This window comes from Bos javanicus, chromosome 18 (genome assembly GCF_032452875.1).
Source record: "Bos javanicus breed banteng chromosome 18, ARS-OSU_banteng_1.0, whole genome shotgun sequence".
In the NCBI taxonomy this organism is placed as follows: domain Eukaryota; kingdom Metazoa; phylum Chordata; class Mammalia; order Artiodactyla; family Bovidae; genus Bos; species Bos javanicus.
This window is the reverse complement of record NC_083885.1, coordinates 24,119,423-24,132,523: the sequence shown is the minus strand read 5'-3', so window position 1 is coordinate 24,132,523 and position 13,101 is coordinate 24,119,423. Positions and strand designations below refer to the sequence as shown.

General features: G+C 45.3%; 1 protein-coding gene across 1 annotated transcript; it reads left to right on the top strand.

The window, feature by feature from the left end:
* The first annotated feature begins 11,267 nt into the window (after positions 1-11,267).
* Positions 11,268-12,803, top strand: LOC133230190 (large ribosomal subunit protein eL13-like). Its single transcript, XM_061387242.1, has one exon. The coding sequence runs from the start codon at positions 12,146-12,148 to the stop codon at positions 12,776-12,778; it is 633 nt and encodes a 210-aa protein (XP_061243226.1). The 5' UTR covers positions 11,268-12,145; the 3' UTR covers positions 12,779-12,803.
* Positions 12,804-13,101: the final 298 nt, after the last annotated feature.

Below are 13,101 nucleotides of genomic sequence, written 5' to 3'. Positions count from 1 at the left end.
ATGTCTTTACAGTAAAGGGACTCCATCTCTCCATTTCTTTGGTTCTAATTATTCATCCATCCATCCATCCTTCCATTTATTATTTCATTTATTCATTCTCCAAACATTTACCAAATGCCTGGCACTATGCTAAGTGCTATGGATACAAAGATAAAACATGGTCCATCTCCTGGAGGAGTCACCATGTGATAAGACAGAGGCAGGGAGAGGTGATAGGTGGGTTGCAATGCAGCGTGGCAGCACCAAAGTAGAGGGATGCAGAGTGCTCTGAGTACACCTGCGACAGTGCCCTTACCTACTAGGGGAAAGAGGAAGATGCTCAAAGCCCGTCTAATAGAATCATTATATGTCCAGTAAATGGGACATTCTCTAAGTACACTCTGGTACAGCCGGCTAAGGCAGTATTACACTTTCACTCAAATTAGTGATGTGCACCTGTTTCTTAACAGGAAAAGGCAGGCATGATGTATTGTGAAGGGAAAACAATCATAATATAGTCATGCATTAGGATACTGTTTGGCAGTTCCTTAAAAATCACGCACAGGGACTTCCCTGCTGTCCAGTGGCTAAGACTCCACACTTGCACTGCAGGGAGGATGAATTTGATCCCTGGCCATGGAACTAAGATCCTGTATGCCATGTGGTGTGGCCAAAAAAATAACAAAAAATGAAACACAAAGTCAGCATATTACCCAGCAATTCCACTCCTAGGTATATACCTACAATAATTGAATAGGACCATTATTCATAATGGCCCAAAGTAGAAAGGCTCCAAATGTCCAGGAACTGATGAATGGACAAGTTAAATAATATCTGTCTGTGTAATGCAGTATTATTGAGCCATAAAAAAAATGAAGTACTGGTACATTCTAAACAGGGATGAACCTTGAAAATATTGAATGAAAGGAGCCAGATATGAAAGGAGAGAGATTGTATGATTCTATTTATATGAAATGTCCAGATTAAGCAAATCCCCAGAGGGAGAAAGTAGTTCAGAGGTTGCTGCAGGCCTGGGCTGTGGGGAGGAATGAGGTGTGAGTGCTACTGGGTAGAGGCTTCTCTTTGAGGTGATGAAAATGTTCTGGGATTACATAGTGGTGATGGTTGCAGAACTCTGTGAATATACTGAAAAACCACTGAGCTGTAAGCATTAAAAGGTGAATTTTGAACTTCCCTGGTGGTCCAGTGGTTTAGACTCCACATTCCCAGTGCAGTGGCAGTGGGTTCAATTCCTGGTAGGGGAAATTAGATCTCACATGTCACACGGTGCAGCCAAAATAAATAAATATATTTTTAAAAGATGAATTTTATGGTGTGTGGATTATCTTTCAATAAAGAAATATTTTCAAAATTTAGTCATGCATAGTATCCCATTATAACAAGGAAAACTGGGCTTCCTCGGTGGCTCAGATAGTAAAGAATGTGCTTGCCACACAGAAGATCTGGGTTCAATCCCTGGGTCAGGAAGATCCCCTGGAGAAGAAAATGGCTCCCCACTCCAATATTCTTGCCTGGGATCTCGCCTGGACAGAGGAGCTTCGTGGGCTACAGTCTATGGGAGTTGTAAGAGTCGGACACAACTGAGCGACTTTCATTCACATAATAATAAGTACATCTCTTTCTTTTATAGGAAAAACATTTGGAAAGTTAGGTATTGAATTTCTGTATGCAACAGCCATGTCCTGGCTGAATGTGTTTTTACTTATTTGCAGGTTCCATTTGCATTTATTCGGACATTCACATGACAACTATTCCCTGAGCTCTCTGTGATCACTGAGCGCAGTGTGGGAATCGCTGTGTGGAGGGTGTGCATGCAGGATCTCACTCCGTTCTCAAAATTAACCTGTGAATTGATATCATGATTTCCCAGTGCTCAGTGAGGACAAGGAAATGGCCCACAGGCACACAGTAAGAGGAAGAGCTGAGAACTGAACTAAAACAGCACGATGTTACGGCCCCGACTCTAAACACTGTGGCAACTGGAGTCCTGAGGTCTGAGGCTCCTCCTTGCGAATGAGATGGAGCAGAAATAAAGGGATTGTCTCCAGGGCAGCAGACTGAAGAGGCAGCGCTGCCTTCTCCGTGCTTGTCCAATGATCATTTGTCAAAACTGACCTGGTCCAGGCCAGAGCAATGCTGACACAGGGAAGAACTGGGCAACTACAAACCCCATGACAATCTTCGAAAAGTTGACGGGTTCTTGGCCAAGATCATGGATTGTGACTGAAATGGACCTTCTGGAGACTCAAGTTCTAAACATGATGCTCATCTGCACTCATTCTGGCAATTGGCAGACCGGTGAGGGGTTAGAGTTCAGGACCACAGTGAAGTCAGCCCCAAGACGTGACTGCTTCTACAAGACCAACCTGGGCTGGGGCTCCTCCCTTTCAGCAGGAAAGAAACATAGGCCCTGAAGAGTACCCTAATAAAGAACACTCCTATCTCTGTCCACACTGAACGATCAAGGCTGTCTTCCAAAGTAGACAACAAGCCTGTTTCTAATCACTTAGCTCTTATACACATGCGTGTGCCTTAGTACTTATACATACAAGTGTGCCTGTCCCCCCACACACAGTGGTTAAGTCCTAACCATTCTGCCCTTTTCCCTGCTCAGCTGGCCTTTGCAACTTGTGATGCAATCCTGGCTCTCAGATTATGAAGACCCCAGGGTGCTGCATTCATTTTAGTTCAGTTCAGTCACTCAGTCGTGTCTGACTCTGAGACACCATGGACTGCATCATGCCAGGCTTCCCTGTCCATCACCAACTCCTGGAGCTTACTCAAACTCATGTCCATTGAGTCAATGATGTCATCCAACCATCTCATCCTCTGTCATCCCCTTCTCCTCCTGCCTTCATTCTTTCCCAGCCTCATGGTCTTTTCCAATAAGTCAGTTCTTTGCATCAGGTGACCAAAGTATTGGAGTTTCAGCTTCAGTCCTTCCAGTGAATATTCAGGACTGATTTCCTTTAAGGATGGACTGGTTGGATCTCCTTGCAGTCCAAGGGACTCTCAAGAGTCTTCTCCAACACCACAGTTCAAAAGCATCAATTCTTCAGTGCTCAGTTTTCTTTAGAGTCCAACTCTCACATCCATACATGACTACTGGAAAAACCATAGCTTTGACTAGATGGACCATCGTTGGCAAAGTAATACCTTTACTTTTTAATATGCTGTCTAGGTTGGTCACAACTTTTCTTTCAAGGAGCAAGTGTATTTTAATTTCATGGCTGCAGTCAACATCTGCAATGATTTTGAAGCCCCCAAAATAAAGTCTGTCACTGTTTCCACTGTTTCCCCATCTATTTTCCATGAAGTGATGGGACTGCATGCCATGATCTTAGTTTTCTGAATGTTGAGTTTTAAGCCACTTTTTCACTCTCCTCTTTCACTTTCCTCAAGAGGTTCTTTAGTTCTTCTTCACTTTCTGCCATAAGTGTGGTGTTATCTGCATATCTGAGGTTATTGATATTTTTCCCAGCAATCTTGAATCCAGCTTGTGCTTCATCTAGCTGCATTAGCCAGATGGATGCTGCATTAGCCAAATATAAAAGGTAAGGATGAATTATTCTCCCAGTCCCCCTGTTCTAACACATGCCTTCTTGTGACAACCACAATTCTGCAAACATGGACAGCAATGCCCAGACCTTGATGTATCTGGCTGCAGCCTAAAGCTGGCCCACTCCTGGATCAGGATGACTCTGCAGAAATAGATAAGGCATCAAGCCAAACTTCAATTTGCTTAACCTGTGCCCTCTCCCGGGATCATAACAGCTGTAAACTGATTCAGTTGCAACTGATAGAGATATGTTTTTTAACTTTGGAAACTCAAGTTCCCCATATAGAACTAGATAGTCTGAAGAATAAAATCCTAGACTGGCCTTAATGCTTAAGTGGTTGGGCAGGTCTTAGGAGAGAAGACCCCTCTAAACTCCAAATCAGCCACCCACCCCCCTCGCCATCTCCATCAATTCTCTCAACAGATACATGGAGAGCACTTACTAGAGCAAGCACTGGACAAGTCTGAGCTCATGTTCTCCTGGGCCATTCACTGGGCTGAATTAATTAGTCATGGGATTAATCAGGCATAGCCTTCAAGGTGAACTGTGCTGCACTATGGGACCACAGTCCGGGAAACCCACAGGGTGCTCTTGGAGGTCCTTCATGAAAAAGGAGTGGTGAGAGGTGGGGGGTGGCTATGGGTGAGGTGAGGTCTTCATCCACCTTGAATTAACACTCTACGAACCTAGAATTCTATGAAAATTTTCAATACAGCCTAGACATACACCATGTTTCTGGAACCTGTTATTCTCATGCTAATGTCACACTTTCAGCCATGGAAGCACACCATCTCTATACTATTGCCGGGGTCCAGCCCCGGTGGATCCAGGGAATTCGAAGGGGAGATGGCATCGGCAATCAGGAAACAATTGCTTAATTAAATGTTAATTAAGGATATAAAGAGTGGTTAAATAAGGATAGCTCAGTGAGGAAATTCAGTGGAGAAAAGAGGCTGAATAATTCAGCCAGAAGGTGAGAGAAAGAACGACATAGGGAGACCAAGTTTCGGTGAACAAGGCCCGCACTTTATTTTCCAAAGTAGTTTTTATACCTTAAGTTATGCATAGAGGATAATGGGGGAAGGGGTAGAGTCATGCAGTAAGCCAGGCTTTCTTTCTGCAAACTTATCATATGCAAAAGTTTAGGTGATTTGCATCATCTTCTGGCCCGGAGGCCTGCTAACATTTTAAGACCCTTTCTTCAGAAAATTTATTTTTCTCTAAAGGTGATTAGTCAGGCGCCACCCTCCAAAAGCATTAAAGTTGCATTCCTATAGGACAAAGGTGTGGTGGGCTATAACAAGAAAAAGAATTAACTCAAGGGTCCAAGATTACAAACATTAAAGCTACTACTTACACCAATTATATTAATCAATACACTGCCAGGGACACAGCAGGTAAGGGATATGGAGACTTAGCAGCAAACATTGGCCCAACAAGTGAAAAACCCTTCACCAATACAATTTCTAATCAATCTTTTAACTGCTCAAAGGAATCTGTATTTAGACAGTTTAGAACATCTCATGCCTCTCACAGTTGGGAGGCTCTGAGCAATCACATGTGGCCGGAAAAACCTATTCAAGCAATCTAGAGGACTTCCAAAGGAGTTTGTAGGTTGAAACACTATCACACCCAGGAACTTTATTAACTGGAGCTGTAAGTTAACTCTTTTTTTCAGAGAGAGGTAGTGGGGCACAGCCCCCCGTAAAGTCAGAGGTGTAGGTGAGAGCACAAAGCAGAAAGTAGGTAGACTCTGATTTTGGGGGGAGATGCTCGAGAATTTCCAGGGGGACTCCTGAGGCTCTATCCCGCCTTTGTGTATGCCGAGCCTCCTTCCTCATGACCTTTGCCATGGGCAGAGCTCCTGCTCCCAGCATCTCCCCCTTTTTATTTCTTAAAACAGCCAGATGCAGCTCAGTTGCGAGTTTCTGAATGTTCTGCCAAAGAATCCTGACAATACAAGGAAGAATGATTATGAGGAGCAAAATTAAAGCACCAACAGATTAGACAGAATGTTTTTTTCCTGAAATGAAGTTAGAGAAAGTGAGAAAAAAGTCATTAGCTGCTCCAGCGGCGGTAAAATCCAGTTGAGAGTGTTCCAGGGTCTGTATTTGAATATGAAGTTTCCCTAAGTCCAGGCCAATGTCAGAGCTGTTCCAAACACCTGAGATATGATTTTTTATTTTTTCCCATTCATAATCTGTCTCATTTACCTTTAAAGATGTCACGCATATCCACCGGTAATCAGCGTAGCACGACAGAGCCATTTTCACTTTTAAAGCCTGTAACTCAGTCCCAATATGGATTATTGCCTCTTCCAAGGCATCTACCCTCATCTCCAACTTTCTATCTATAGCTTCCTGTGTTGCTAGAGTTAAAGAAACATTTTTAGACATGGTATCAACATATTGGGCAGTATGCACTTGTTGAGTCAATGATATTGCTGCCGCAGTAACAGAAGTAATTGCTGCTATTAAAGCTGATATTCCTAAAATAAGTAAGCCCACAAACTGTCGCGATTGCATTAAATCCTGAAGTTGTAATACAGCAAGACTATAGTTATATCAATAAGTGGTTACATCATAAGATAAGGTGGACGTTGTAACACTACAAAGGAGCAAACATTATATTGAGGGTATGCATTGTTCACAAGTCACTACATTGGATCCACCAGTGAAAGTCATATGTACATTAAGTTTTCCAGAATCGTTGGTAAAGAGAAAAACATAAGGCTTCAGTAGTTGTAGCATATGGACTCAGTAGTTGCGACTCAAGGGCTCTAGAGCACAGGCTCAGTAGTTGTGGTGCATGGGCTTAGTTGCCCCACAGCACATGGGATCTTCCCAGATCAAACCCGCATCCTCTGCATTGGCAGGCAGATTCTTTACTACTGGGCCACCAGGGAAGCCCAAGCATCTTTCTTAAATGAATTCATTCTTTTTGTTTTAATGCAATTGTTCAAGAAGAAAATGTTACCCATTGCCATAAATGGAAGATTATAAGTTGCCATGAATTAAAGGTGTTAAAAAAATAAAAGTTCAACTGAGTAAAATTGAAAGATCCTATTGGCTCTCTTCAGTGATTTGCGAATTGGGCAGCATCCCATCTAGCAGAAAGAAAGATGCTCAGAGAGCTATACAAAATGAAAGACTCTCACAGGCAGAAGGAGATGGGACAAGAGAGTGACTAAATAAGAGTGGATTTCTCTTGGTGTGGTTCCCTTCCATTAAGGGAGGGCACACGACCAGGCAATTCTGGACTGACTCGTCTAATATTCTCTGCCTGGGAGAAGTTGAAGCTGTAATCAAATTAGATATTAAATCTGTTCGGTGACATGCACTTAATGCAAGTGACTCCATTTGGGGATTGGTGTCTCTGTGGACAATTTTCCGCTTTGGGTCAGAGACTCGGCTTAACCAAGAGATGTGATACACATTTCAGGCTGCTTGTAGCTGCCCCTCTGAAGTTTTTGCTGCTCTTCGGTGTGATGTTCACAGGCCATGATGTGCCATGGTGACCACAAATCGTGATGTTCTTTGTGGAATCTCTGTGGTATTCAGGGGTCAGGGTTTTTGATTCACACTTTTTTTTTTTTTTTTGGTTATTCTCTTTGTTCCTTTTCTTTTTTAAAAAATTATTTTTTTATTGGCGTATAGTTGCTTTACAATGTTGTGTTGGTTTCTACTGTACAACAAAATGAATCAGCCATATGTGTACATATATCCCCTCCCTTTTGGACTTCCTCCCCATTCAGGTCACCACAGGGCATTAAGTGGGGTTCCCTGTACCATACCGTACATTCTCATTAGTTATCTATGTTATACATGGTAGCATATGTATGTCAATCCCAATCTCCCAATTCTTCCCACCCTCTTTGCTCGTTTTCTGATATTCCAGCCTTAGGGAGATCATTTGCTTGGGGGTTAGTAGCTGTGAATATGCGGTTCAAGATTTTGAGAGGATACAACACACCAGGGAGATTACTCTGATTACTATAAGCCAGATAATTCCCAATCCCTAGAACATACCCTAAAGCTGTGATCTTCAAAACCTTAATCAGTCAAAATCAAGTAAGTCAAGAAAATACTCCATTGAAAGAATCACTTTCTTAAGCCACGTGGCTTGCTCAGAGACTTCATGCTCGGGTAATGTTCAACTTCCCCAGAAGACTTAATCCAGGTGTCTCAAGTGTTCTGGACCACAGCACAGACATCTATTTGTTCAACTAAAAGATAATCAGTGGATGCTTTATTATCAAGAACAACCTGTTCAGAGAGCCTGAGGATTTTTGTTGGGTAGGGGTTTCCCAGGTGGTGCCAGTGGTAAAGAACCCACCTGCCAATGCTGGGGACATAAGAGATGCAAGTTTGATCCCTGGGTTAGGAAGATCCCCTGAGAGAGGGCATGGCAACGCACTCCAGCATTCTTGGCTGGAGAATCCCATGGACAGAGGAGTCTGGTGGGCTCAAAAAGAGTCGGACACAACTGAGTGACTAACACTTTCAGACTTTCAGCCATAGTGTTAGCAGAAGATCTTGCAATCCCCTCTTTGTTTTTTTTTTTTAATATTTATTCTTCACTGTGGCATATGGGATCTAGTTCCCTAACCAGGGATTGAGCCCAGGCCCTGTGCATTGGGAGCACAGTTTTAGTCACTAGACGACCAGGGAAGTCCCCAGATCCTGCAATATTTTTAACAGTTGAGGAGAGGTTCCTGATCATGGCCTCATTTGCACTTACTACCTGGAAGAGTAGTAATCTGCCTTCAGTTCAGTTCAGTTCAGTCGCTCAGTTATGTCCGACTCTTTTCGACCCCATGAACTGCAGCACACCAGGCCTCCCTGTCCTTCACCAACTCCCGGAGTTCACTCAAACTCATGTCCATCGAGTCGGTGATACCATCCAGCCGTCTCTTCCTCTGTCATCCCCTTCTCCTCCTGCCCCCAATCCCTCCCAGCATGAGTCCTTTCCAAGAGTCAACTCTTTGCATGAGGTGGCCAAAGTACTGGAGTTTCAGCTTCAGCATCAGTCCTTCCAATGAACACCCAGGGCTGATCTCCTTTAGGATGGACTGGTTGGATCTCCTTGCAGTCCAAGGGACTTGCAAGAGTCTTCTCCAACACCACGGTTCAAAAGCATCAATTCTTCGGCGCTCAGCTTTCTTCACAGTCCAACTCTCACATCCATACATGACCACTGGAAAAACCATAGCCTTGACTAGACGGACCTTTGTTGGCAAAGTAATGTCTCTGCTTTTGAATATGCTATCTAGGTTGGTCATAACTTTTCTTCCAAGGAGTAAGCGTGTTTTAATTTCATGGCTACAATCACCATCTGCAGTTATTTTGGAGCCCCCCAAAATAAAGTCTGACACTGAAGCTAATATTGAATCATGAATGCTTCCTGATAAATTCCATTTGAGTTTATGTCTCAGGGCTTGAAAGGCATCAGCCATGGAGGTTAAGAAAATGTGAGGGTCTGGAGACCACACAGGCACATTTATTCAGTCTGTCTTTTTGTACAGAGTTTGGGATCAGAGGCAGGAAATCAGACAGGGAAATGGACCACCCCCCAACCCGGGTCAGGTTGTCTGATACAATACAGAGGGGGCTGAGTTTGTTCCAGGGAAACTGAGGCATTGGAAATCAGGATAAGTTTGTGACAAGAAAAACTACAGAATCACCACCATCGTAACAAATCCAACAGTCATCTGGAAGTTAGGTAGGTTTAGTTGCTCAGCTGTTTGACTCTTGTGACATCAAGGACTGTAGCCTGCCAGGCTTCTCTGTCCATGAGATTTCCCAAGCAAGAATCCTGGAGTGGATTACCATTTCCTTCTCCAGGGGATCTTCCCATCCTGGGCATTGAAGCCATGTGTCCTGCATTGCAGGCTGACTCAACCGACTGAGCCAGTTGGATTACTGTTATTTGCAATGTCAGATATCTAAACAACAGCATTCTCTTTCCAGGCCAGAACATGACAAAAGGTGGACAAAAGATCAAAAGGCTTCCCTGGTGGTACAGTCATTAAGAATCCGTCTGCCAATGCAAGGGATACAGGTTCGATCCCTGGTCTGGAAAGATCCCATATGCCGAGGAGCAACTAAGCCTGTGCACCACAACCAGAGTAGTCCCCACTTACCTCAACGAGAGAAAGCCTGTGTGCAACAACAAAGACCCGGCACAGTCACAAATAAATAAATCTTTTACAAGTTAAAAAAAATTAAAACAAATTAAAAAAAAAAAAAACCTTCATGGTGTAGGAATTAGGAAAAGATGGTTAATTAGGGAAGGAGAAGTGAAAGAAACTTTCCGGGTCCAACGTCTTGGTAGGAAGCAGTCTACTTCAATATCAGTTACTTTTCCTAGTCCATTCAATTTTGAAGTCTCTGGCTAGTGTGCAGTTCCTAGAGTCTAGAGGAGTCCTTTGAAGTTGGTAAATGAGGACTCAAGGTTTAAGTCCCTGATATTTGGCTGTCATCCGGGTATTGAGAAGTTGCTATATAAAAGGTTCCCTTCCAAAGAGATCAAACAGCAGTCTTTGTACTTAGTGACTCCAAATTAGAAGGGTGGGGAAAAAACTTGAAACTTTAGTTTGGAGAGTCATGGCCAGATATTTGAGGAAACTAGAATTCAGGATCCAGTCCAGTTTACAGGAACATGTCTGAGATTTATCTTTGAATCCGTAACACTTAGCATAGTGAGAATAAATGAAATAATGAACAAAAGGAAGGAAGGATGGAGGAATGGATGGATGGGTGAATAATTAGAGCCAAAGATGTTGGAGAGATGGAGTCCCTTTACTGTAAGGACATTCTCTCCAAAGATCCTTGCCTGGAGAGGTAATGAGTTCCCTGACCCTGGAGTTGTGTAACAGGAGGCTGAGACTTGGCAGGAACACTGTAAAGTTAATTTAGGCATCAGAAGGGAGACCGAAAGAAATTTAGGATGCTTCCAAAATAAGAGTATGGAACTTTAAATAAGAGCATGGAAATAGAAGCCCAGGGAAATGAAAAGATTTGCCCTTAATTCCCCAACTTGGCATCTGTGGGGCTGGGAGTCACTCTGAGAGTTTTCCAGTTGTTCTGAGGACCCCAGACCAAAGCCTCCCCTTGTCCAAAGGCTTCCGTCTGCTTGTGCCTGCCTTGGGAATCTCACAGAGCATGAAAGTCAGAGTCCAGGAAGGGAGAAACTCTTACGAAACAAGTTGTTTGAATAGTCTTTGGTTACCTGTAATTGGAGAGTTTTTGTCCTGGCTGTTAATATATTGATATAAGAGGGCAAACTCCGTGGGGAGAGTATCTTAGACGTGGCCAGGGGTGGGGGTGGGGTGAAGGCGGGTGGCGAGGGCAGGAGCTGGGGCCAGAGATGGAGAGGGCGGGACCTGGAGGGGGGCAGAGCTGGGAACGGGACCGCGTTGCCCCTCCAAACTCCTAGAGACCCGCAGCGACACGGGCTGCGCTCTTTCTGTGCTGTGGCTGTTTGCTCTGATCCTGACCTCACTCTCCACTTCCACGGCTTGGAATGAGTACTCCTGAAGTGCAGAGAGCAGGGCGACGTTTGGAAATATTTAGCCTGGACAAGGTGCCAGAGATGCATATAGGGTAAATGTTCCCTAGCAGCGGTGCGCCCTCTGGACTTGGAGTTTTACATCCAGCCAATCTGGTGGCCTCAAAAGACACAGGGGAGGATAAACACCCCAAGTCACAACTGCACGGGCTATGACTCGTGCAGAGAAAAATCAGCTAAACTCCTGCCTGGCTGTTGAGAATGTGGGAGAGCATCTCCTACTTCCCTCTTGATTATTAGTATAGTGTGTGTGTGCATGTGTGTGTGTGTGTGTGTGCCAGGCGCTCAGCTGTGTCTGACTCTTTGCGACACCATGGACGGTAGTCCGCCAGGCTCCTCTGTCCATGGATTCTCCAGGCAAGGATACTAGAGTGGGTTTCCATTTCCTTCTCCAGGGGATCTTCGCAACCTGGGGATCACACCTTCATCTCCTGCATTGCAGGTGGATTCTTTACCATCTAAGCCACCAGGGAAGCCCCGATTGTTAGTATGGATGAGGCCAAATCATGGAGAGTGGCTCACCAGAATATTATTATCGACTCTGGAGCCTGGATGTGTGGGTTCCCATCCGGCTCAGCACTTAGTAGGTGTGTGTTCTTACTCAGGGGATGTCCCTTTGCTGTGCCTCGGTTTTGCACATCTAAAATGGGAGTGACAACGGGGTTGTCATCGGACTGTTGTGAGATTGAAATGGGTTGTTTTAAAAAGTGCATGGAATGGGGAAAGTGAAAAAAAGGGGGGGGATTCATAAATAAAGAAGTTGTTTTAACATGCGGTGTATTAATAGACACTCTGAAGTGTGGTAAAGCCCATGGATCAGGAGTCAACTGCCATTTAAGAGGTAAGTTTGTTACTCCCCGTTCCCCAGAGGAGGGGGCGTGACGCCACCTGATGGGTGACAAGGTAATGCACTGGGTGTGTCAGGGGGCAGAGGAAGGAGGGAGGAATTGGGGGTAAGAACTTTATCTGGGCTTTCCCGGCCGTGAGCCCTCGGAGGAGGCCTTTCGGCCGCAGCCATGGCGCCCAGCTTGAATGGCATGATCCTGAAGCCCCACTTTCACAAGGACTGGCAGCGGTGTGTGGCCACGTGGTTCAACCAGCCGGCTCGCAAGATCCGTAGACACAAGGCCCGGCAGGCCAAGGCGCGCCGCATTGTCCCACGCCCCGCGTCCGGTCCTCTCCGGCCGGTGGTGAGATGCCTGACGGTCAGGTACCACACGAAGGTTCGTGCCGGCAGGGGCTTCAGCCTGGAGGAGCTTAGGGTGGCTGGCATCCACAAGAAGGTGGCCCGGACCATTGGGATCTCAGTGGACCTGAGGCAGCAGAACAAGTGCATGGAGTCCCTGCAGGCCAATGTGCAGCGGCTCAAGGAGTACCGCTCCAAGCTTATCCTGTTCCCCAGGAAGTCCTCGGCCCCCAAGAAGGGAGACAGCTCTGCTGAAGAGCTCAAACTGGCGACTCAGCTGACAGGACCTATTATGCCCATACGGAACGTCTGTAAGAAGGAGAAAGCCAGAGTCATCACAGAGGAGAAGGACTTTAAGGCATTTGCCAGTCTCCACATGGCCCGCGCCAACGCCCAGCTCTTTGGCATCCGGGCAAAAAGGGCCAAGGAAGCTGCAGAACAGGATGTTGAAAAAAAAAAATAAAGTGCTGTTGGCAACTTGTGATAAACCTGAAGTGTCCATGTGACCTTCGTTGTGTAAGGAGCCAGGGCCTGGAGGTGGGGGGGGGGGCCTCCTTGAGAGGGACCTGGGGTGTGTCTGACCTTTGTTGCAACAGAGCTGTGAGGGAAGCAGCTTTGGTATGTGGAGGCTTGTGCTTAGTGAGTGTTCTCGTCTGGACCCTCCAGCCCAGGAGGTGCTGTGTGTTCCTGTTACTATTAAAATACTATTTTCACATCTAAAAAAAAAAGAACTTTATCTTTATCTTGGTTGGTGGGGGGGGGGGTGAAGGAGCTAGCCAACTCCCC